This window comes from Zophobas morio, unplaced genomic scaffold (assembly GCF_036711695.1).
Source record: "Zophobas morio isolate AGI-343-1 ecotype UQ-CSIRO unplaced genomic scaffold, CSIRO_AGI_Zmor_V1 ptg000041l, whole genome shotgun sequence".
NCBI classification, from domain to species: Eukaryota; Metazoa; Arthropoda; class Insecta; order Coleoptera; family Tenebrionidae; genus Zophobas; species Zophobas morio.
In genome coordinates this window covers 2,051,268-2,076,744 of record NW_026972146.1, presented here as the reverse complement: position 1 = coordinate 2,076,744, position 25,477 = coordinate 2,051,268, and the positions used below count along the sequence as shown (strand labels likewise).

At 34.2% G+C, this 25,477-nt stretch overlaps 5 protein-coding genes across 8 annotated transcripts; all 5 read left to right on the top strand.

Moving 5' to 3' along the window:
* The first annotated feature begins 1,065 nt into the window (after positions 1-1,065).
* LOC135140795 (uncharacterized) lies at positions 1,066-1,995 on the top strand. The gene is made up of 3 exons (XM_064071472.1): positions 1,066-1,368; positions 1,695-1,807; positions 1,851-1,995. The coding sequence occupies exons 1-3, from the start codon at positions 1,066-1,068 to the stop codon at positions 1,993-1,995; spliced, it is 561 nt and encodes a 186-aa protein (XP_063927542.1).
* A 4,462-nt stretch (positions 1,996-6,457) lies between these two features.
* On the top strand, positions 6,458-9,263 carry LOC135140899 (transmembrane protein 62-like). Of its 3 annotated transcripts, none has more exons than XM_064071640.1 (10): positions 6,458-6,779; positions 6,823-7,072; positions 7,122-7,581; positions 7,630-7,785; positions 7,837-8,107; positions 8,157-8,238; positions 8,286-8,533; positions 8,580-8,863; positions 8,911-9,040; positions 9,116-9,263. In XM_064071640.1, the coding sequence occupies exons 1-9, from the start codon at positions 6,606-6,608 to the stop codon at positions 8,990-8,992; spliced, it is 2,007 nt and encodes a 668-aa protein (XP_063927710.1). In that variant the 5' UTR covers positions 6,458-6,605; the 3' UTR covers positions 8,993-9,040; positions 9,116-9,263. The 3 variants fall into 3 exon arrangements, with proteins under 3 accessions (XP_063927710.1, XP_063927711.1, XP_063927709.1); XM_064071641.1 differs by having other exon boundaries at positions 9,096-9,263; XM_064071639.1 differs by having other exon boundaries at positions 8,911-9,263.
* Positions 9,264-9,500: 237 nt separating this feature from the next.
* Positions 9,501-10,638, top strand: LOC135140960 (juvenile hormone acid O-methyltransferase-like). The gene is made up of 3 exons (XM_064071719.1): positions 9,501-10,011; positions 10,059-10,339; positions 10,387-10,638. Exons 1-3 carry the CDS (start codon positions 9,641-9,643, stop codon positions 10,584-10,586), a joined length of 852 nt encoding a protein of 283 aa, XP_063927789.1. The 5' UTR covers positions 9,501-9,640; the 3' UTR covers positions 10,587-10,638.
* A 4,834-nt stretch (positions 10,639-15,472) lies between these two features.
* LOC135140939 (juvenile hormone acid O-methyltransferase-like) lies at positions 15,473-16,591 on the top strand. The gene is made up of 3 exons (XM_064071691.1): positions 15,473-15,933; positions 15,981-16,261; positions 16,309-16,591. Exons 1-3 carry the CDS (start codon positions 15,563-15,565, stop codon positions 16,506-16,508), a joined length of 852 nt encoding a protein of 283 aa, XP_063927761.1. The 5' UTR covers positions 15,473-15,562; the 3' UTR covers positions 16,509-16,591.
* A 3,158-nt stretch (positions 16,592-19,749) lies between these two features.
* Positions 19,750-20,883, top strand: LOC135140938 (juvenile hormone acid O-methyltransferase-like). Of its 2 annotated transcripts, none has more exons than XM_064071688.1 (4): positions 19,750-20,155; positions 20,203-20,483; positions 20,530-20,731; positions 20,786-20,883. In XM_064071688.1, the coding sequence occupies exons 1-3, from the start codon at positions 19,785-19,787 to the stop codon at positions 20,727-20,729; spliced, it is 852 nt and encodes a 283-aa protein (XP_063927758.1). In that variant the 5' UTR covers positions 19,750-19,784; the 3' UTR covers positions 20,730-20,731; positions 20,786-20,883. The 2 variants fall into 2 exon arrangements, with proteins under 2 accessions (XP_063927758.1, XP_063927760.1); XM_064071690.1 differs by having other exon boundaries at positions 20,776-20,883.
* The last annotated feature ends 4,594 nt before the right edge of the window (positions 20,884-25,477 follow it).

The window sequence follows — 25,477 nt, the reverse complement described above, 5'->3', positions numbered from 1 at the left end:
TTTTTGCGATGGCTGTTTTTTTTCTTCATGGACAACTAGAGAAGGCCAAACCTCTTGTTTATATATCTCACATAAATAATGCGCATTTCTATACGCCTCCGAGTTCGGCCTGCAACACACGTTCCCAGACGATTTCGCGCACGGAAGATCACGCACGGACCTCGTCCTACGCCTCGGACGGACCCTTTCCCCCAAACACCGACCTTTTCGCGCACTTTTGCGACTATATTTAACCGCGACCATGATTCACCTCGAAAGAATTTTTTATTTCTTTATTTATAGCATGCACGCCTTGTTTTAAGCAATCACACCTGAGAAATTTCTAATTTTAATTTGTTGGAAAATTATGCAGCGACGGAGATACCACTCGGATCATGTTCGCGACAAGTGCGCGCAGGCAGGGGCAACTCGCCTAAAAACGCGCACGAATAAAACATTTTCGGGACAGTTTATCGAATAAGTTCAACGACTTAGATTTTTCCTAAGTGTTTTTAAGTCAACCATAAATGTAAAGATCCTCATGAATATGTATTGATAGAATGACATAGTTACTCCGATTTTACCAACCCATACATTCCAAGGTCACAACTGACACCTCGCTGTTTTAAGTGATACCCAAAATAGAACATACCTGCATATTAAATTATTAAAAAAATTGCACGGCCTACTGTAATGGCGAACAGCGTCCAGTTTTACCCTCATCCCCTATCATTTATTTGTCATTTCAAATTGTTACTAAATGCAATAAAAATAGTCTGAACAACAATGGAATAAAGGATGCAGATAGGGAAATCGGAAAAAGGGAAGCTGTTACAAAATTAGGAGAAAAAGGGGTGAAGGTACCTTTTTGGAATGTCCAAGGGTTGCGAAAAAAGGAAAATGAGTTCTGGGACTACGATGGAAAATTTGATGTTGTGGGGCTAGTAGAGGTTTGGATACAAAGAGAAAACTGAGAGAAATTAGAAAAGACTACCACAAGAATATGTGTGAGAGTGTCAAGGGGCGACAAAAGAAAAGAAAAAGGGGAGAGCAAGCGGGGGAATAGTAATGGAAATTCAAAAAGAAATGCAAGAATTGGATAAGGGAAGTAATAATAAAAATGGACTAATGAAGAAAGTAATACAGCTGGATAACAATCAATGGGAAATAATAACCGTTAGTAGCAAGAAAATGGACGAAACCAAGATGAACACTGAAAAGGAAACAAAAGAAAAAGGAGATGAAAAAATACTTATAGGAGGGGATTTTAACGCAAGATTGGACGATAAGGGGACAAGAATAATAGATAAAGAAAATGGAGAGAAAAAAGGATCAAAAGACAAAGCAAATAACAAAGAGGGGAAAATATTGTGGAAGATTATAGAAGACGTACGTAGGGGCTAGAGAAAAATCAGTTATAGATTATGGGATTGTCAACTAAGAGGAGTGAGAAGAAATAGAGAGTTTCAAAGTGGGGGAAAGGAGAGAATCAGACCACGTGCCACTAGAAATAACAATCAAAGGAAAAGAGCAAGAGTACGAAAAACAACAGAAGAAACGAAAGAAAAGAAATAGAAAAAAGAATATGGTATGAAGAGGGAATTCAAAGATATAGAAGTAGACTAGAAAAAAAGAAATTCGAAGTGAAAGAAGATATAGAAGCTATGATAGCAGAACTTAGCAACCTAATTGTAGAAGCTACGTAAAAAAGAAAGATTTACATATGGAAAGGGAGGAATAATGGATGGAACGGAGAATGTAGTGAATTGAAGAAAAAAGCAAAGGAAAAATTAAGAAAATGGAAGAATAACAAGGGAAGGAAAAAAGAGTACGTAAAAGCAAGAGAGAGAATTATAGGAGAAAATGTAAAGAAAGAAAATGAGAAAAACGAGGAGAAGAAGAGAAGACAATAAAGTCCCTGAAAACAGAAGAAGTATGGAGATATATAAACAAGGAACGGAGAAAGAAGACCGAAGTCAGTACGAAAATCAAGATAAGATTGATTTTGCCAAATAATATACCCGCTACCCTTCATTTTCTTAGAGGGTAGCGCATTTGCCAATATCAGTCTTATCTTAGCAGGTGTTAGCCCCACCCACCCACCCACTCTTTTCTTAGAGGATATGTCCTCTGCCAAAATCAGTCTTATCTTGCCAACTACTAGCCTTCCAAGTAAATAACGGGTGGGTGGGTGGGGCGAATACTTGTCAAGATTAGACAGATTTTGCCAAATGATGTACCTTCTACTCTTCATTGTCTTAGAAAGTATATCATTTGGCAAAATCAGTCTTGTCTTAGCAAGTACTACCTCTCTAAGAAAATAAAGGGCGGGTGGGTGGGGCTAGTGCTGGCCGAGATAAGGCTGATACTGCCAAATAACATACCCTCTAAGAAAATAAAGGGTGGATGGATGGGGTCAACACTTGCCAAAATAAGACTAATTTTGCCAAATAATATACCCGCTACCCTTCATTTTGTTAGAGGGTAGGTCATTTGCCTATATCAGTCTTATCTTAGCAGGTAGTAGCCCCGCCCACCCACCCTCTCTTTACTTAGAGGATATGTCATCTGCCAAAATCAATCTTATCTTGGCAGCTACTAGCCTTCCAAGTAAATAAAGGGTGGGTGGGTGGGGCCAATACTTGTCAAGATAAGACTGATTTTGCCAAATCATATACCTTGTACCTTTCATTTTCTTAGAGGGTATATCATTTGGCAAAATCAGTCTTATCTTAGCAGGTACTAGCCCTCTAGGAAAATAAAGGGCGGGTGGGCGGGGCTAGTGCTGATCAAGATAAGGCTGATATTGTCAAATAACATACCTTCTAAGAAAATAAAGGGTGGGTGGGTGGGGTCAACACTTGCCAAAATCAGATTAATTTTGCCAAATAATATACCCCCTACCCTTCATTTTGTTAGAGGGTAGGTCATTTGCCAATATCAATCTTATCTTAGCAGGTCTAGCCCCGCCCCCCACCCTCTCTTTACTTAGAGGATATGTCATCTGCCAAAATCAGTCTTATCTTGGCAACTACTAGCATTCCAAGTAAATAACGGGTGGATGGGTGGGGCCAATACTTGTCAAAGTAAGACTGATTTTACCAAGTGATATACCTTCAACCCTTCATTTTCTTAGAGGGTATGTCATTTGTCAAAATCGGTCTTATCTTAGCAGGTACTAGCCCTCTAAGAAAATAAAGGGTGGGTGGGCGGGGCTAGAGCTGGCCGAGATAAGGCTGATACTGCCAAATAACATACCCTCTAAGAAAATAAAGGGTGGATGGGTGGGGTGGGAAATTATGCCGAATCCTGGTAGAATAAGAATATAAACTTCAGGGTGTCCAAAAAATCAAAATAGATGTTGGTATAAAATGGCCAAAATAAGACTAATTTTGCCAAATAATATACCCGCTACCTTTCATTTTGTTAGAGGGTAGGTCATTTGCCTATATCAGTCTTATGTTAGCAGGTAGTAGACCCGCCCACCCACCCTCTCTTTACTTAGAGGATATGTCATCTGCCAAAATCAGTCTTATCTTGGCAGCTACTAGCCTTCCAAATAAATAAAGGGTAGGTGGGTGGGGTAAATACTTGTCAACATAAGACTGATTTTGCCAAATCATATACCTTGTACCTTTCATTTTCTTAGAGGGTATGTAATTTGGCAAAATCAGTTTTATCTTAGCAGGTACTAGCTCTCTAAGAAAATAAAGGGTGGGTGGGCGGGGCTAGTGCTGACCAAGATAAGACTGATTTTGGCAGATGACATATCCTCCAAGAAAAGAGAGGGTGGGCGGGTGGGGTCAACACATGCCAAAATAAGACTAATTTTGCCAAATAATATACCCTCTACCCTTCATTTTCTTAGAGGATAGGTCATTTGCCAATATCAGTCTTATCTTAGCAAGTATTAGCCCCGCCCACCCACCCTCTCTTTTCTTAGAGGATATGTCATCTGCCAAAATCAGTCTTATCTCAGCAGCTACAAGCCTTCCAAGTAAATAAAGGGTGGGTGGGTGGGGCCAATATTTGTCAAGATAAGACTGATTTTGCCAAGTGATATTTCTTCTACCCTTCATTTTCTTAGAGGGTATATCATTTAGCAAAATCAGTTTTATCTTAGCAGGTAGTAGCCCTCTAAGAAAATAAAAGGTGGGTGGGCGGGGCTAGTGCTAGCCGAGATAAGGCTGATATTACCAAATAACATACCCTCTAACAAAATAAAGGGTGGGCGGGTGGGGTCAACAGTTGCCAAAATAAGACTAATTTTGCCAAATAATATACCCTCTACCCTTCATTTTCTTAGAGGATAGGTCATTTGCCAATATCAGTCTTATCTTAGCAAGTATTAGCCCCGCCCACCCACCCTCTCTTTTCTTAGAGGATATGTCATCTGCCAAAATCAGTCTTATCTCAGCAGCTACAAGCCTTCCAAGTAAATAAAGGGTGGGTGGGTGGGGCCAATATTTGTCAAGATAAGACTGATTTTGCCAAGTGATGTTTCTTCTACCCTTCATTTTCTTAGAGGGTATATCATTTAGCAAAATCAGTTTTATCTTAGCAGGTAGTAGCCCTCTAAGAAAATAAAAGGTGGGTGGGCGGGGCTAGTGCTAGCCGAGATAAGGCTGATATTACCAAATAACATACCCTCTAACAAAATAAAGGGTGGGTGGGTAGCGTCAACACTTGCCAAAATAAGACTAATTTTGTTAAATAATATACTCCCTACCCTTCATTTTCTTAGAGGGTAGGTCATTTGCCAATATCAGTCTTATCTTAGCAGGTAGAAGCCCCGCCCACCCACCCTCTCTTTTCTTACAGGATATGTCATCTGCCAAAATCAGTCTTATCTTGGCAGCTACTAGTCTTCCAAGTAAATAACGGGTGGGTGGGTGGGGCCAATACTTGTCAAGGTAAGACTGATTTTACCAAGTGATATAGCTTCCACCCTTCATTTTCTTAGAGGGTATGTCATTTGGCCAAATCAGTCTTATCTTGGCAGCTACTAGCCTTCCAAGTAAATAAAGAGTGGGTGGGTGGGGCCAATACTTGCCAAGATAAGACTGATTTTGCCAAATCATATACCTTACACCTTTCATTTCCTTAGAGGTTATGTAATTTGGCAAAATCAGTCTTATCTTAGCAGGTACTAGCCCTCTAGGAAAATAAAGGGTGGGTGGGCGGGGCTAGTGCTGATCAAGATAAGGCTGATATTGCCAAATAACATACTCTCTCAGAAAATAAAGGGTAGGAGGGTAGCGGGTCAACACTTGCCAAAATAAGACTAATTTTGCCAAATAATATACCCGCTACCCTTCACTTTCTTAGAGGGTAGGTCATTTGCCAATATCAGTCTTATCTTAGCAGGTGTTAGCCCCGCCCACCCACCCTCTCTTTTCTTAGAAGATGTCATCTGCCAAAATCAATCTTATCTTGGCAGCTACTAGCCTTCTAAGCGAATAAAGGGTGGGTGGGGCTAATACTTGTCAAGATAAGATTGATTTTGCCAAATAACACACCTTCTAAGAAGTCAGTAGGAAAATCAAAATACAAGAATGGAAATACCACTATGGAATTATTGGGAGTTTGTGAGGAAAAATGCTGCGAAATAAATAAGGGAATCACGACGGAAGAAATGTGGAGAGGTTCAGAAATAACAGATGATAAAATAGGAAGTGAATGTGGAAAAAACTAAAATGGTGGTGTTTGGGAAGAAAGTAAGAAAAGAGAAGGAAGAGTGGGAATGGAGAGGGAAGAAGATTGAACAGGTTAAAGAATTCCAGTATTTAGGATATACATTAAAGAGCAATAACTCAATTCAAGAAATGGTCCGAAAATCGAACAAAGTGATAGGAATAGTATGGGGAATAGGAGAGAGAAAATTTGGACATGATAATAAGAGAAGAATGATGATGTTTGATAGTTTGATCAAAAGTGTATTTATGTACGGAGCTGAGATTTGGGGATGGAGGGAACATGAATAAATAGAGAGAGTGCAAGAAAAATACTTGAAATGGACATTGGGATTGGAAAAGTATACGCCGGGGTATATAGTGAGAGAAGAAACAAAAAGAGAGAGACAAGTATTAAGAAATGCATGTGAAGAAATAGAGAGAATGAGAGAAATGGGAAGGAGTATGAAAGAAGAACTGAGTGTAAGAGATAAGGATATAAATAAGCAAGAACCCAGATCAAGAATATCATAATGCAGAGTATAGAAAAATAGTAAAGGATGAAGTACCAAAGTACACACACAGAGAGAGTATAAAGGAGAAAAGAATGATGGCGAGATTTAGGTGTGGAAATGAAGAGAAAGAGAATAATTGTTGGATGGATGACACTGACAATTTATTGTAAGGCAAATAATAAATTCATACTACTACTACATTTTTTCGTAATTTTAAATTAGCGGCTTCTCCCAGTCATTTCTAGCACTAGTGGCGCCCCCTTCCACCACTTCCCGTAACAACAACTGTCAACCGTCAAAAATGTAAATGTCAAAGTAACAACAATGAACATTTAAAATACGCTGTAAAATCGAATTTAAATTAATAAGTGTGAGCTTACTAACAAACTATGAAAAGTAAAAGCCAAAGCGACCAAATTTTTAACATTTATGTAAAATCATGAGGGTCTCCAAAGGAACAATAATAGTTTTAGTATCAATGCTGCTGATATCAATTTTTCTCGCAAACGTGGTAAATTTACTGAGTACTGAAGGCATGTCGCAGAAAACCCCAACCAGAGACAAGTTTCTGCGGATCACCGACAGCAGCGACCACTTGTTGTGGTTTCTACAGGTAATAGCACCCCCGTTCGAGCACCTCTAACCCCACTTTTTAGATCTCCGACTTACACATAAGCGCTTTCCAAGACCCTTTCCGCATCATCGACTTAAAAAATTTCTGCTCGCGCACTCTGGACGTGATACAACCCCGAGTGGTTATAGCTTCGGGGGACTTAACCGACGCGAAAACTGCAGACAATATTGGGTCCCAGCAGTTCGAGAAGGAGTGGCAATATTACAAGAATGTACTGAACGAGTGTCAGGTGCGGCAGAAAACCGTCTGGCTGGATATTAGGGGAAACCACGGTAAGACGCACGAAAAATGTGTACATAACCTCACTAATTGACTTTGTAGATAATTTTAACGTCGCCGGCTCAAGCTCGAAACACAATTTCTTCGTGAATTACTCAATGCAAGGGCGGGCCAACCCGCGCTCGTACTTATACAAATTCTCAAAGGGCTCGGATGTCTACTCGTTTATAGGGATCGATGCGTGTTTGGATCCCGGCCCCCGGCGTCCGTTTAATTTTATAGGAAAAATCGACCAGAGCGAAATTGATGAAATTCAGGACTTGATTGCACAGACGGTGTCCAGCGGGAGCAACTACACGATTTGGTTCGGCCATTTCCCGACTTCTTGTATTCTTAGTACTGGGGATATGGGGGTGCGGAGCTTGATACGGTCGGACCCCAATGCGGTGGCGTATTTGTGTGGGCATTTGCATAGGCTGGGGGGGCTAGTCCCGAGGATGTATACTTTGCAGAGGGCGGGTTTCCTCGAGTTGGAACTGGGGGATTGGAAAGACAACAGAATGTATTTTGTTGCGCAATTGTGTGAAATTTTGCTGATTTAGGGTTTTAGATACCGCTTGTTGGTAATTGATCATGGGATGTTGTCGTTTGTGGATGTGCCGCACGGACAATGGCCTGTGGGGGTTATTACTAACCCTAAACATGCGCTGTTTGTCAATTCGGCCAAGGAAAATTTGCAGAGTGTGCGGGAGTCCACGCATATACGGTATAGTTGGTTGCATAACCTCAACAATTATATATAAAGTAACAATTATAGAGTAATAGCCTTCTCTCTGGCCAGAGTCGACTTTGTTAAGGTCCGCATTGACGGCGGAGACTGGATCGAACTAGAGAACGTGAGGGGCCCCCTTTTCGTGCAAGAGTGGGACCCGAGTGCCTACCTTTCAGGCCTCCACACCATCGACTTACACATCAAAGATATCCACGACCGCGAAAACTTCTATAGTCAGCCGTTCGTCCTAGACGAAACTCGCTTGTCTTTCGGTTTACTGTCCCGACTCGCCCTCATGACTGACGCTAGTACAATCGTACGTAACCCTAATCACCTGAAACCGTCTCATAACCTCACAATTCCAGTTCCGCCTTATGTTCGCAGTGACTCTATTCATGTGTATCTTCCCGCTCATCGTCCTACGACTCTTACACAGGTTGTATGAAGGTAACCCATCTCTCACGTACCGACTTTACTTAACCCGTGACTTTAAGCAAAAAAATGGTCCCCACCCCGACTTAGAGGCAACTGTTGCCGGTTGTGGCTGCGCAAACTCTGGATCCTAGCCACGGTGGATCGTATTTTCTGGCCTGTGGTCTTGTACCCCTTGTACTTATGTTGCGGCCCGTGGTCGATCGGCTACCTGGTGGAGGACCATCTGGGTGTCATTTTCGCTTGGGGGATTTTCGTGAACGGGTCGTACTTGCCGGGCTCTTTCACCTACGCTTATGGGTTCATCCAGGTACTTGGTGGCGTTTTGTAACCCAATAACCACTCATTGCTTCCAGTTGGTTACATTCCAAGTACCACTAACCTTCATTCTGGCGCACGGAGTCGACCACAACTTTCAGTACCGAATACTCAACACGCAGAAAAGAAAAACCATTTGTGGACATATCGGGTTGCATTTACCGTTTTTGTTGATTTTTGGTATACAGGTGCAGATGGCGTACTTGTTCTGGTTGGCTTATGGTACTTTGGCTTTCATTCTGGGGCCGCTGCGGACGTGGTCGCTGGTTCTGGCGGCGGTGTTGTGGTACAACGCCATTTATCTTCCGGAAAAATGCACAAGGTGGGTGGGCGGCAATAATATTTTGTTTTTATTAAAGTCGGTTTTAGGAAAGCTGCTCACTTGTTCCAAGTCGTGCCGGTGAGTGAAGAGTACGGTCCGAGTGGCAGTGCTGACGTCGGAAAACACTAGATTTAGGGATTTTTGTGTCACCAAATGTCAATCTGTTTAAATTTACAGGTGTGTGCAATAACTGTACACCGAGGTGTACGGCTCATGTGATAGTTTTTGTTAGTATTATTGTACTTTTATTAGGTTCCTTACTTCCATTCCCAGGGTCGTGTGACGTACGTAGTGACGTAAAGTATTTTTATATTCCTGTTCCTATGAAACTTTATTTGTGGTGTACTTTTTATTTAAGCAGTGTACCGTTAACGTCTTCAATAAAGAAATTCTATCGCAAGACGTTTTTTATTAACCTTAAATGACATTTGCAGACAGGGTAGTACACATCAAGAGTGACCAAGCGGTTTGGAAACTTGCATTTGAGATAAAATAATTTCTGATAACAAACAAGTTATAATAATTCACATATCTACATATGTCAAAAAAGAAGCAAACATTCTTGTTTTTACAACTACAAAACGTGCAATTTGTATGTATATAAAGCTTGTAATGGAACAGATTAGATTTTTAGCGCTCATTACTCTTTGAACAACAACATTAATGATTTTAAATAAGTTTATAAATACCGTCGTTTAAAAACATTAGTACAAACGTGCTGTTTCGTTCGACTAGTGACTACTAAACACCTTTTTTTTTCCAAAATTCCCGTTTAAAATGGCCGGATTTGACGCTCGCATGTACTCAAACAACAATGACATACAGAAATTCGACGCCAACGACATTTTAAACTCGTGTTTGTCGTTCACGGAGTGGTCGCCCAGTGAAACCATCATGGACGTGGGTACCGGCGATGGTACCGTCCTTTTCGACGTCCTCCTTCCAAAACTCCCACCGGATTTTAAAAAATTGGTCGCCTTGGATATCAATCCAGACATGCTACTCCTCGCCGAAAGCAAATCTCGACAAAATGAAAAAATCGAGTTCGTTTGTTTGGACATCGCAACAAAAAATCTTCCCCCTCGGTTCCACAGCGATTTCGACCACATTTTTTCTTTTTATTGTTTACACTGGGTGGCGGAGCAGAGGTACGTACTTGACGATATTTCCTCATTAAAAAAACGTATCGTTGTAGAAGAGCTTTCGAAAATATGTATTCTATGCTGAAGCCTGGAGGAAGTTTGTTGGTGACGCTTGTCGTTGATGATGTCCTCAGCGACGTTTATGATAAACTAGCGGAAAATGAAAAATTTTCTAGTGTGATTTCTGGTTTCAAGCACAACATTTTTCCTTACAGGAATTGTGAAAATTCTGTCGAGACGGTTACACAATTGTTAAACACTGTCGGTTTTGTCGGGGTTAAATGTGAAGAGAGGAAGCGAGTTTTCGTGCATAAAAGTTTTGCGCAGTTTGAAAGTGAGTGTTTTAGGTGGTGCTTTAAATTTAAACAAAGTTGGTTTTAGAGTGGGCTCTGGGTGTTAATCCTTTTATGAAAACTATCCCCCAAGAAGATCTTGAGTTGTATAAAGAGGAATTTCTCGCTGAGTTGAAGAACGTGGTAAAGGCTACGAATAGAATGGAAGTGGGGGAAGAAATTTTCGACTTTTATCCAGTTCTCATTGTTTTTGCTTCCAAGCCCCTTCCAAATCAACAAATAAAATAATTGTACGGGATGCTTTTTCACGTATAAAATAATAAAATGAAATTAGAATATTTTAATTCATAGAATGTAAGCAGTGAGGTGGAACATCGTCTTGTTGAAACCAAATCATGTTGATAAATTTTGTTGCTGATGTCATCTGACAATTTTGTCGAATAAATGCTATTTTAATGTTAAAAAGTAGTATAAAAAAATATAGGAAGTCGAAAAGTCGAAAAATCGAAAAATGGAAAAATCGAAAATTTCAAATTTGGGAAAACGAAAATTTTAAAAATCGAAATGCCGAAAAGTTGAAAAATCGAATAACTTAAAAATCAAAAATTCCAAAACTCAAAAATTTTAAAAATTCGACTGAACACGAATGAAACCAATCGAAAATTCGAAAAAAAATCTGCTGGTACTAGTACTATCTTGTCAAATACTAGCCCCGCCCACCCACCCACCTTCCATTTTCTTACGTGTCTAATTACGTTCTTCTGTCGAGTGCGAGTGGAAACTAAGAAGAAACTAGACCGAAAATTATTTCTGGCTATTGAAATCTACTAAAAAATGTCTTTGGCTAATTTTCGAAAATAGTTGTAAAATGTTCTAAAATATCAAAAGTGCCTAATCAGTAGTATCTTATCAAATATTAGCCCCGCCCACCCACCCTCTATTTTCTTAGAAGGTATGTGATTTGCCAAAGTCAGTCTTATCTTAGACAAGTACTAGAACTTGTGGTTTATTAATACGCTTTTGGATTTACCGGATTTTCGATTTCTAGATTTTTTATTTTTCGATTTCGCAATTTTCCGATGGTTCAGTGATACGATTTCCCAATTTTTCTCCTCTTCAATTTTACGATTTCTAAATATTTCGATTTTTCAATCTTTCAAATTTTGACGTTTTCAAATTTTCAGTTTTCAAATATCTGAAGTAATCTTTCTTTTATTTTCCCATTTCCCGACTTTCCAAAATTTCGATTTTTCAATTTTGGGTTTTTGATGTTCCAATTTTTCAATTTTTTAAGCTCCCCATTTTTCGACTTTGCTTTTTAGTTTTTCGATTTCTCAATTTATCAATTTTTTAATTTCTCAATTTTTTGGATATTTTTTTCAGTTTTGGGATATTTCAACATTTCGATTTTTCGACTTTTCGATTTTTTGATTACTTGTTTTTTGATTTCTCGGTTTTTTACTTTTTGGCTTTTCAATTTTTCGATGTTTCGATTTTTCAGTTTTGATTCCTTAACCTTCCTACATTTCAATTTTGAAATTTTTGTTTTTTAGATTTTTTGATTTCTCGTTTTTTGATCTTTTAGTCTTTTCTTTTTTCGTTTTTGAAATTTGGTATTTTTCAAGTTTTCAATTTATTGATTTTTTTTAATTTAAATTTCGATTTTTCAATTTTTCGACTGTTTTCTTCGATTTCTCAATTTTTAACTTTCCATGTTTTAATTTTTCAGTTTTTAAAATTCTAGGTTTTTCGATTTTCGAGTTTTCAGTTCTTCTAAATTTCAATTTTTCAATTTTCCGAATTTTTAAAATTTCGTTTTTACAAATTTTCCTTTTCAAAACTTTTCGATTTATAAATTTTTCAATTTTTAACTTTTCTTCTCGCCTTTTGACCCCTGGATTTCTCGATCCTCTAATTTTTCGATTTCTCGATGTCTCAGTTTTGGAATTTTTCAATGTTTCGATTTCTGGAGTTTTCAGTTTCGACTGAACAGGAATGAAACCAATCGAAAATTCGAATATGGAAAAAAATCTGCTAGTACTAGTACTATCTTGTCAAATACTAGCCCCGCCCACCCACCCACCTTCCATTTTCTTACGTTTCTAATTACGTTCTTCTGTCGAGTGCGAGTGGAAACTAAGAAGAAACTGGACCGAAAATTACTTCTGGATATCGAAATCTACAAAAAAATGTTTTTAGCTAATTTTCGAAAATAGTTGAAAAATGTTCTAAAATAAAAAAAGTGCCAAATCAGTTATACCTTATCAAATACTAGCCCCGCCCATCCACCCTCTATTTTCTTTGAAGGTATGTGATTTGCCAAAATCAGTCTTATCTTAGCCAAGTACTGGAACTTGTGGTTTATTAAATACGCTTTCGGAATTTTCGGCTTTTCGATTTCCCGACTTTTTTATTTTTCGATTTCGCAATTTTCCGATGATTCAATGATACGATTTCCCAATTTTTCTTGTCTTCAATTTTATGATTTCTAAATATTTCGATATTTCAATTTTTCAAATTTTGACGTTTTCAAATTTTCAGTTTTCCGATTTCTGAAGTAACTTTTCTTTTATTTTCCCATTTCTCGACTTCCCAAAGTTTCGATTTTTCAATTCTTCAATTCTTCAGTTGTTCGATTTTTCAGGTTTTTTTTCTCAATTTTTCGATTTTTTAAGTTTACGATTTATAGACTTTGGTTTTTTAGTTTTTCAATTTCTCAATTTTCCAACTTTTTAATTTCCCAATTTTTTGGATATTGTTTTCAGTTTTGGGATAGTATTTCGATTTTTTAACAACTGGTTTTTTGATTTCTCGTTTTTTTGATTTTTAATTTTTCATTTTTTCGGTTTTGAAATTTCGTATTTTTCGATTCATTTTCAATTTATTGATTTTTTTAAATTTAAATTTAAATTTCTCAATTTTTCAACTTTTAATTTTCAGTTTTTAAAATTCCAGGTTTTTTGACTTTCGAGTTTTCAGTTCTTTTATATTTCAATTTTTTAATTTTCCGAATTTTTAAATTTTCGTTTTTCCAACTTTTCCTTTTCAAAATTTCTCGATTTTTAACTTTTCTTCTCGTATTTTGACTCCTGAATTTCTCGATTCTCTAATTTTTCGATTTCTCGATGTCTCAGTTTTCGAATTTTTCAATGTTCCGATTTTTGGATTTTTAGTTTTTCTATTTTTAAATTTTAGATTTTCGAATCTTTATTTTTTGATTTTTTGATGTTTGGATTTCACGATTTTTCAATTTTGCGATGTTTTAATTGTTCAATGTTCTAAATTCTAGATTTTTTGATTTTTCAGTTCTTCAGTATTTCTATTTTTCAATTTTTTAAATTTTGATGTTGCTAAATTATCTAGATATTTTTGATTTTCCCATTTCTCGACTTCTCAAAATTCCGATTCTTCAGTTTTTCGATCGATTTTCCGACTTTGCTTTTTTGGTTTTTCGATTTCTCAATTTTCCAATTTTTGGACATTTCTTTCAGGTTTGGGAATTTTCGATATTTCAATTCTTCGACTTTTCGATTTTTAACTTTAGATTTTTCGATTTTTCGATTTTTAAAATTTTAGATTTTTGCATTTCCCGACTTCCCAAAGTTTCGACTTTTCAATTCTTCAATTTTTCGATTTTTTAGGGTTTGGATTTTTCAATTTCTGAATTTTCTAAGTTTATGATTTTTCGACTTTGCTTTTTTAGTTTTTCGATTTCTCAATTTTCCAATTTTTTAATTTCTCAATTTTTTGGATTTCTTTCAGTTTTGGGATTTTTCAGCATTTCGATTTTTCGACTTTTCGATTTTTGGACTCCTGGATTTTTTATATTTTTTGGGTTTTCAATTTTATGTTAAACTTTAGATTTTTCAATTTTTCGACTGTTTTATTGCTTCGATTCCTCAATTTTCTAACTTTTCCATTTTCTAATTTTTCAGGTTTTAAAATTTTCCAATTCTTCTTTTTCAAAATTTCTCGATTTTGCAATTTTTAACTTTTCTTCTCCCCTTTCGACTCCTAGATTTCTCGATCCTATGATTTTTCTTGATGTCTCAGTTCTAGAATTTTTCAATGTTTCGATTTTTAGATTTCTCGGTTATTTGATTTTTCGATGTTTCGATTTTTCTATTTTTCATTTTTAAACTTTAGATTTTTCAATTTTTAGTGTTTTATGTTTCGAATTTTCGATTTCTCGAGTTTTTAGTTTTTCTACGAATATTTTAATTTTTCAATTTTCTGAATTTTTATATTTTCGATTTTTCAATTTTTGAAACCTCGATGTTTCGAGATTCGGATGTTTCAATGTTTTGATTGTTCAAACTCTCGGTTTATCAATTTTTACAACTTTAACTTTCTGATTTTTCGATTTTGGCCTATTTATATTTCGAAACATCCAAAAATTGGAAAATCGAAAAATTAAAAAATAAATTGGAAATTCGAAAATTCCTTGACTTGAATAATTGAAATAGAGAAGAACTGAAAATCCACGAAATCGAAAAACCTAAAATTTTAAAAATTGAAAGTTAAAAACGAAAAATTGAAAGTCCAAAAAGTAAAAAGTGGAGAAGACAAAAAATCGAAAAATTGAATGAAATATCCAAAAATTGGGAAACTAATAAATTGAAAACTTGGGAAATCGAAAAGTCGAAAAATCGCAAACTTAAAAAATCGAAAAATTGAAATTGTAAATTTGAAAACTGAGACATCGAATATGTTTGTAAATAAAAGCATCTAAATAATAACTGCTTTGAGAGGCTTTTCTTTCATAAGAGCTTTTCGGAATATGGGAGTAAGTTTTAAGAGGTTTGTTGTTTTGGATTTTGATGATGAGACTGTTTCAGGATGGGCTTTAAGTGTGAACCCTTTTTTGGCGAAAATCTCCACGAAGAAAGTCGTTTCTCGATGAAATGAGAAAAGTGGCTAAGTTTGTCCATGGTGCGGCTGGTGAAGTCGATAATTCTTTCCCTTTTCTCGTTGTGGTTGCAAGAAAAGTGTAAAAACGAAGCACAAAAACTGAAATATTTATTGTTGTCGTGAAACTTACTTTTTCGAAAACATTCATGACTAAAATTGATTACAAAACTTTTAGCTCAGTGTATATGCGTTTACAACGAATTTTAGCATAAATAACATATTATTTTTATCAAACGCCTTGTTTATCTGTAAATACGTTTATAACTAACGTCGCTTAAAAACTGTCTATAAACGTAGTCTGTCTACACTAGTGCGTACTAAAACTGTCTTTTTTTTAAGAATTCCCGTTTAAAATGGCCGGATTTGACGCTCACATATATTCAAACAACAATGAAATACAGAAATTCGACGCCAACGACATTTTAAACTCGTGTTTGTCGTTCACGGAGTGGTCGCCCAGTGAAACCATCATGGACGTGGGTACCGGCGATGGTACCGTCCTTTTCGACGTCCTCCTTCCAAAACTCCCACCGGATTTTAAAAAATTGGTCGCCTTGGATATCAATCCAGACATGCTACTCCTCGCCGAAAGCAAATCTCGACAAAATGAAAAAATCGAGTTCGTTTGTTTGGACATCGCAACAAAAAACCTTCCCTCTCGGTTCCACAGCGATTTCGACCACATTTTTTCTTTTTATTGTTTGCATTGGGTGGCGGACCAGAGGTAAGTGCTTGACGATTTTTCCTCATTAAAAAAACGTATCGTTGTAGAAGAGCTTTCGAAAATATGTATTCTATGCTAAAACCTGGAGGAAGTTTGTTGGCGACGCTTGTCGTTGATGATGTCATCAGCGACGTTTATGATAAACTAATCCAAAATGAAAAATTTTCTAGTGTGATTTCTGGTTTCAAGCACAACATTTTTCCTTACAGGAATTGTGAAAATTCTGTCGAAACGGTTACACAATTGTTAAACACTGTCGGTTTTGTCGGGGTTAAATGTGAAGAGAGGAAGCGAGTTTTCGTGCATAAAAGTTTTGCGCAGTTTGAAAGTGAGTGTTTTAGGTGGTGCTTTAAATTTAAACAAAGTTGGTTTTAGAGTGGGCTCTGGGTGTTAATCCTTTTATGAAAACTATCCCCCAAGAAGATCTTGAATCGTATAAAGAGGAATTTCTCGCTGAGTTGAAGAACGTGGTAAAGGCTACGAATAGAATGGAAGTGGGGGAAGAAATTTTCGACTTTTATCCAGTTCTCATTGTTTTTGCTTCCAAGCCCCTTCCAAATCAACAAATAAAATAATTGTACGGGATGCTTTTTCACGTATAAAATAATAAAATGAAATTAGAATATTTTAATTCATAGAATGTAAGCAGTGAGGTGGAACATCGTCTTGTTGAAACCAAATCATGTTGATAAATTTTGTTGATGATGTCATCTGACAATTTTGTCGAATAAATGCTATTTTAATGTTAAAAAGTAGTATAAAAAAATATAGGAAGTCGAAAAGTCGAAAAATCGAAAAATCGAAAAATGGAAAAATCGAAAATTTCAAATTTGGGAAAACGAAAATTTTAAAAATCGAAATGCCGAAAAGTTGAAAAATCGAATAACTTAAAAATCAAAAATTCCAAAACTCAAAAATTTTAAAAATTCGACTGAACAGGAATGAAACCAATCGAAAATTTCAATATCGAAAAAAAATCTGCTGGTACTAGTACTATCTTGTCAAATACTAGCCCCGCCCACCCACCCACCTTCCATTTTCTTACGTTCTTCTGTCGAGTGCGAGTGGAAACTAAGAAGAAACTAGGCCGAAAATTACTTCTGGATATCGAAATCTACTAAAAAATATTTTTAGCTAATTTTCGAAAATAGTTGAAAAATGTTCTAAAATAAAAAAGTGCCTAATCAGTTATATCTTATCAAATAGTAGCCCCGCCCACCCACCCTCTATTTTCTTAGAAGGTATGTGATTTGCCAAAATCAGTCTTATCTTGGCCTAGTACTAGAACTTGTGGTTTATTAAATACCCTTTTGGATTTTTCGGCTTTTCGATTTCTTGACTTTTTTATTTTTCGATTTCGCAATTTTCCGATGGTTCAATGATACGATTTCCCAATTTTTCTCTTCTTCAATTTTACGATTTCTAAATATTTCGATATTTCAATTTTTCAAATTTTGACGTTTTTAAATTTTCAGTTTTCCGATTTCTGAAGTAACTTTTCTTTTATTTTCCCATTTCTCGACTTCCCAAAGTTTCGATTTTTCAATTCTTCAATTCTTCAGTTCTATTTTTCAGGTTTTTTTTTCAATTTCTCGATTTTTTAAGTTTACGATTTATAGACTTCGCTTTTTTAGTTTTTCGATTTCTCAATTTTCCAATTTTTTAATTTCTCAATTTTTTGGATATTCTTTTCAGTTTTGGGATATTTCAGTATTTCGATTTTTTGACTGCTGGTTTTTTGATTTGTCGTTTTTTTGATCTTTTAATTTTTCATTTAAATTTAAATTTCTCAATTTTTCAACTTTTCAGTTTTTAAAATTCCAGGTTTTTCGACTTTCGAGTTTTCAGTTCTTTTATATTTCAATTTTTTAATTTTCCGAATTTTTAAATTTTCGTTTTTCCAACTTTTCTTTTTCAAAATTTGTCGATTTATCAATTTTTGAATTTTTAACTTTTCTTCTCGCCTTTTGACTGCTGAATTTCTCGATCCTCTGATTTTTCGATTTCTCGATGCCTCAGTTTTTGAATTTTTCAATGTTCCGATTTTTGGATTTTTAGTTTTTCTATTTTTAAATTTTAGATTTTCGAACCTTTATTTTTAAATTTTTTAATGTTTGGCTTTCACAATTTTTCAATTTTGCGATGTTTTAATTGTTCAATGTTCTAAATTCTAGATTTTTTGAATTTTCAGTTCTTCAGTATTTCTATTTTTCAATTTTTTAAATTTTGACGTTGCTAAATTATCTAGATATTTTTGTTTTTCCCATTTCTCGACTTCTCAAAATTCCGATTCTTTAGTTTTTCGATAGAATTTTCGACTTTGCTTCTTTGGTTTTTCGATTTCTCAATTTTCCAATTTTTTAATTTCTCAATTTTTTGGATTTCTTTCAGTTTTGGGATTTTTCAGCATGTCGATTTTTCGACTTTTCGAATTTTGGACTCCTGGATTTTTTTATTTCTCGATTTTTTACTTTTTGGGTTTTCAATTTTACATTAAACTTTACATTTTTCAATTTTTCGACTGTTTTATTACTTCGATTCCTCAATTTTTCAACTTTTCCATATTCTAAGTTTTCAGGTTTTAAAATTTTCCAATTCTTCTTTTTCAAAATTTCTCGATTTTTCAATTTTTAACTTTTCTTCTCGCCTTTCGACTCCTAGATTTCTCGATCCTATGATTTTTCTATTTTTTGATGTCTCAGTTTTTGAATTTTTCAATGTTTCGATTTTCCTATTTTTTTTTTAAACTTTAGATTTTCCAATTTTTAGTGTTTTATATTGTGAATTTTCGATTTCTCGAGTTTTCAGTTCTTCTACGTATATTTTAATTTTTCAATTTTCTGAATTTTTATATTTTCGATTTTTCAATTTTTGAAATCTCGATTTTTCGAGATTCGGATGTTTCGATGTTTTGATTATTCAAACTCTCGGTTTATCAATTTTTACAACTTTAACTTTTCGATTTTTCGATTTTGGCCTGTTTATATTTCGAAACATCGAAAATTTGGAAAATCGAAAAATTAAAAAATAAATTGGAAAATCGAAAATTCCTTAACATGAATAATTGAAATAGAGAAGACCTGAAAAACCATGAAATCGAAAAACCTAAAATTTTAAAAATTGAAAGTTAAAAACGAAAAATTGAAAGTCCAAAAAGTAAAAAGTGGAGAAGACGAAAAATTGAAAAATTGAATGAAATATCCAAAAATTGGGAAACTAATAAATTGAGAACTTGGGAAATCGAAAAGTCGAAAAATCACAAACTTAAAAAATCGAAAAATTGAAATTGAAAATTTGAAAAATAAATAAAAGCATCTAAATAATAACTACTTTGAGAGGCCTTTCTTTCATAAGAGCTTTTCGGAATATGGGAGTAAGTTTTAAGAGGTTTGTTGTTTTGGATTTTGATGATGAGACTGTTTCAGGATGGGCTTTAAGTGTGAACCCTTTTTTGGCGAAAATCTCCACGAAGAAAGTCGTTTCTCGATGAAATGAGAAAAGTGGCTAAGTTTGTCCATGGTGCGGCTGGTGAAGTCGATAATTCTTTCCCTTTTCTCGTTGTGGTTGCAAGAAAAGTGTAAAAACGAAGCACAAAAACTGAAATATTTATTGTTGTCGTGAAACTTACTTTTTCGAAAACATTCATGACTAAAATTGATTACAAAACTTTTAGCTCAGTGTATATGCGTTTACAACGAATTTTAGCATAAATAACATATTATTTTTATCAAACGCCTTGTTTATCTGTAAATACGTTTATAACTAACGTCGCTTAAAAACTGTCTTTAAACGTAGTCTGTCTACACTAGTGCGTACTAAAACTGTCTTTTTTTTAAGAATTCCCGTTTAAAATGGCCGGATTTGACGCTCACATATATTCAAACAACAATGAAATACAGAAATTCGACGCCAACGACATTTTAAACTCGTGTTTGTCGTTCACGGAGTGGTCGGCCAGTGAAACCATCATGGACGTGGGTACCGGCGATGGTACCGTCCTTTTCGACGTCCTCCTTCCAAAAATCCCACCGGATTTTAAAAAATTGGTCGCCTTGGATATCAATCCAGACATGCTACTCCTCGCCGAAAGCAAATCTCGACAAAATGAAAAAATCGAGTTCGTTTGTTTGGACATCGCAACAAAAAATCTTCCCCCTCGGTTCCACAGCGATTTCGACCACATTTTTTCTTTTTATTGTTTGCATTGGGTGGCGGATCAGAGGTACGTACTTGACGATTTTTCCTCATTAAAAAAACGTATCGTTGTAGAAGAGCTTTCGAAAATATGTATTCTATGCTGAAGCCTGGAGGACGTTTGTTGGTGACGCTTGTCGTTGATGATGTCCTCAGCGACGTTTATGATAAACTAGCGGAAAATGAAAAATTTTCTAGTGTGATTTCTGGTTTCAAGCACAACATTTTTCCGTACAGGAATTGTGAAAATTCTGTCGAGACGGTTACACAATTGTTAAACACTGTCGGTTTTGTCGTGACTAAATGTGAAGAGAGTAAACGAGTTTTCGTGCATAAAAGTTTTGCCCAGTTTGAAAGTGAGTGTTTAGGTGGTGCTTTCAATTTAAACGAAGTTGGTTTTAGAGTGGGCTCTGGGTATAAATCCTTTTATGAAAACTATCCCCCAAGAAGATCTTGAATTGTATAAAGAGGAATTTCGCGCTGAGTTGAAGAACGTGGTAAAGGCTACGAATGGAATGGAAGTGGGGGAAGAAATTTTCGACTTTTATTCAGTTCTCGTTGTTTTTGCTTCCAAGCCCCTTCCAAATCAACAGATAAAATAATTGTAAGGGATGCTTTTTTACGTATAAAATAATAAAATGAAATTAGAATATTTTAGTTTATAGAATGGTAGCAGTGAGGTGGAACATCGTCTTGTTGAACCCAAATCATGTTCATAAATTTTGTTAGTGATGTCATCTGACAATTTTGTCAAATAAATGCTATTTTAATGTTAAAAAGTAGCATAAAAAAATATAGGAAATCGAAAAGTCGAAAAATTGAAAATTCGAAAATTTTAAAAATCGAAATGCCGAAAAGTTGAAAAATCGAATAACTTAGAAATCAAAAATTCCAAAATTCGAAAATTTAAAAAATTGGACTGAACAGGAATGAAACTAATCGAAAATTCGAATATCCATTTTCTTACGTGTCTAATTACGTTCTTCTGTCGAGTGCGAGTGGAAACTAAGAAGAAACTATACCGAAAATTACTTTTGGATATCGAAATCTACTAAAAAATGTTTTTAGCTAATTTTCGAAAATAGTTGAAAAATGTTCTAAAATAAAAAAGTGCCTAATCAGTTATATCTTATCAAATACTAGCCCCGCCCACCCACCCTCTATTTTCTTAGAAGGTATGTGATTTGCCAAAATCAGTCTTATCTTAACCAAGTACTAGAACTTGTGGTTTATTAAATACGCTTTCGGATTTTTCGGCTTTTCGATTTCTCGACTTTTTTATTTTTCGATTTCGCAATTTTCCGATGGTTCAGTGATACGATTTCCCAATTTTTCTCCTCTTCAATTTTACGATTTCTAAATATTTCGATTTTTCAATCTTCCAAATTTTGACGTTTTCAAATTTTCAGTTTTCCAATACCTGAAGTAATCTTTCTTTTATTTTCCCATTTCCCGACTTTCCAAAATTTCGATTTTTCAATTTTTGGTTTTTGATGTTTCAATTTTTCAATTTTTTAAGCTTCCCATTTTTCGACTTTGCTTTTTAGTTTTTCGATATTTTTGGATATTTTTTTCAGTTTTGGGATATTTCAACATTTCGATTTTTCGACTTTTCGATTTTTTGATTACTTGTTTTTTGATTTCTCGGTTTTTTACTTTTTGACTTTTCAATTTTTCGATGTTTCGATTTTTCAGTTTTGATTCCTTAACCTTCCTACATTTCAATTTTGAAATTTTTGTTTTTTAGATTTTTTGATTTCTCGTTTTTTGATCTTTTAGTTTTTTCTTTTTTCGTTTTTGAAATTTCGTATTTTTCAAGTTTTCAATTTATTGATTTTTTTTAATTTAAATTTCGATTTTTCAATTTTTCGACTGTTTTCTTCGATTTCTCAATTTTTCAACTTTCCATGTTTCAATTTTTCAGTTTTTAAAATTCTAGGTTTTTCGATTTTCGAGTTTTCAGTTCTTCTATATTTCAATTTTTCAATTTTCCGAATTTTTAAAATTTCGTTTTTACAAATTTTCCTTTTCAAAACTTTTCGATTTATACATTTTTCAATTTTTAACTTTTCTTCTCGCCTTTTGACTCCTGGATTTCTCGATCCTCTAATTTTTCGATTTCTCGATGTCTCAGTTTTGGAATTTTTCAATGTTTCGATTTCTGGAGTTTTCAGTTTCGACTGAACAGGAATGAAACCAATCGAAAATTCGAATATGGAAAAAAATCTGCTAGTACTAGTACTATCTTGTCAAATACTAGCCCCGCCCACCCACCCACCTTCCATTTTCTTACGTTTCTAATTACGTTCTTCTGTCGAGTGCGAGTGGAAACTAAGAAGAAACTGGACCGAAAATTACTTCTGGATATCGAAATCTACAAAAAAATGTTTTTAGCTAATTTTCGAAAATAGTTGAAAAATGTTCTAAAATAAAAAAAGTGCCAAATCAGTTATACCTTATCAAATACTAGCCCCGCCCATCCACCCTCTATTTTCTTTGAAGGTATGTGATTTGCCAAAATCAGTCTTATCTTAGCCAAGTACTGGAACTTGTGGTTTATTAAATACGCTTTCGGAATTTTCGGCTTTTCGATTTCCCGACTTTTTTATTTTTCGATTTCGCAATTTTCCGATGATTCAATGATACGATTTCCCAATTTTTCTTGTCTTCAATTTTATGATTTCTAAATATTTCGATATTTCAATTTTTCAAATTTTGACGTTTTCAAATTTTCAGTTTTCCGATTTCTGAAGTAACTTTTCTTTTATTTTCCCATTTCTCGACTTCCCAAAGTTTCGATTTTTCAATTCTTCAATTCTTCAGTTGTTCGATTTTTCAGGTTTTTTTTTTCAATTTTTCGATTTTTTAAGTTTACGATTTATAGACTTTGGTTTTTTAGTTTTTCAATTTCTCAATTTTCCAACTTTTTAATTTCCCAATTTTTTGGATATTGTTTTCAGTTTTGGGATAGTATTTCGATTTTTTAACAACTGGTTTTTTGATTTCTCGTTTTTTTGATTTTTAATTTTTCATTTTTTCGGTTTTGAAATTTCGTATTTTTCGATTCATTTTCAATTTATTGATTTTTTTAAATTTAAATTTAAATTTCTCAATTTTTCAACTTTTAATTTTCAGTTTTTAAAATTCCAGGTTTTTTGACTTTCGAGTTTTCAGTTCTTTTATATTTCAATTTTTTAATTTTCCGAATTTTTAAATTTTCGTTTTTCCAACTTTTCCTTTTCAAAATTTCTCGATTTTTAACTTTTCTTCTCGCATTTTGACTCCTGAATTTCTCGATTCTCTAATTTTTCGATTTCTCGATGTCTCAGTTTTCGAATTTTTCAATGTTCCTATTTTTGGATTTTTAGTTTTTCTATTTTTAAATTTTAGATTTTCGAATCTTTATTTTTTGATTTTTTGATGTTTGGATTTCACGATTTTTCAATTTTGCGATGTTTTAATTGTTCAATGTTCTAAATTCTAGATTTTTTGATTTTTCAGTTCTTCAGTATTTCTATTTTTCAATTTTTTAAATTTTGATGTTGCTAAATTATCTAGATATTTTTGATTTTCCCATTTCTCGACTTCTCAAAATTCCGATTCTTCAGTTTTTCGATCGATTTTCCGACTTTGCTTTTTTGGTTTTTCGATTTCTCAATTTTCCAATTTTTGGACATTTCTTTCAGGTTTGGGAATTTTCGATATTTCAATTCTTCGACTTTTCGATTTTTAACTTTCGATTTTTCGATTTTTCGATTTTTAAAATTTTAGATTTTTGCATTTCCCGACTTCCCAAAGTTTCGACTTTTCAATTCTTCAATTTTTCGATTTTTTAGGGTTTGGAATTTTCAATTTCTGAATTTTCTAAGTTTATGATTTTTCGACTTTGCTTTTTTAGTTTTTCGATTTCTCAATTTTCCAATTTTTTAATTTCTCAATTTTTTGGATTTCTTTCAGTTTTGGGATTTTTCAGCATTTCGATTTTTCGACTTTTCGATTTTTGGACTCCTGGATTTTTTATATTTTTTGGGTTTTCAATTTTATGTTAAACTTTAGATTTTTCAATTTTTCGACTGTTTTATTGCTTCGATTCCTCAATTTTCTAACTTTTCCATTTTCTAATTTTTCAGGTTTTAAAATTTTCCAATTCTTCTTTTTCAAAATTTCTCGATTTTGCAATTTTTAACTTTTCTTCTCCCCTTTCGACTCCTAGATTTCTCGATCCTATGATTTTTCTTGATGTCTCAGTTCTAGAATTTTTCAATGTTTCGATTTTTAGATTTCTCGGTTATTTGATTTTTCGATGTTTCGATTTTTCTATTTTTCATTTTTAAACTTTAGATTTTTCAATTTTTAGTGTTTTATGTTTCGAATTTTCGATTTCTCGAGTTTTTAGTTTTTCTACGTATATTTTAATTTTTCAATTTTCTGAATTTTTATATTTTCGATTTTTCAATTTTTGAAACCTCGATGTTTCGAGATTCGGATGTTTCAATGTTTTGATTGTTCAAACTCTCGGTTTATCAATTTTTACAACTTTAACTTTCTGATTTTTCGATTTTGGCCTATTTATATTTCGAAATATCCAAAAATTGGAAAATCGAAAAATTAAAAAATAAATTGGAAATTCGAAAATTCCTTGACTTGAATAATTGAAATAGAGAAGAACTGAAAATCCATGAAATCGAAAAACCTAAAATTTTAAAAATTGAAAGTTAAAAACGAAAAATTGAAAGTCCAAAAAGTAAAAAGTGGAGAAGACGAAAAATCGAAAAATTGAATGAAATATCCAAAAATTGGGAAACTAATAAATTGAAAACTTGGGAAATTGAAAAGTCGAAAAATCGCAAACTTAAAAAATCGAAAAATTGAAATTGAAAATAAATTTGAAAACCGAGACATCGAATATGTTTGTAAATAAAAGCATCTAAATAATAACTACTTTGAGAGGCCTTTCTTCCATAAGAGCTTTTCGGAATATGGGAGTAAGTTTTAAGAGGTTTGTTGTTTTGGATTTTGATGATGAGATTGCTTCGGGGTGGGCTTTAAGTGTGAACACTTTTTTGGCGAAAATCTCCACGAAGAAAGTCGTTTCTCGATGAAATGAGGAAAGTGGCGAAGTTTGTCCATGGTGCGGCTGGTGAAGTCGATAATTCTTTCCCTTTTCTCGTTGTGGTTGCAAGAAAAGTGTAAAAACGAAGCACAAAAACTGAAATATTTATTGTTGTTGTGAAACTTACTTTTTCGAAAACATTCATGACTAAAATTGATTACAAAACTTTTAGCTCAGTGTATATGCGTTTACAACGAATTTTAACATAAATAACATATTATTTTTATCAAACGCCTT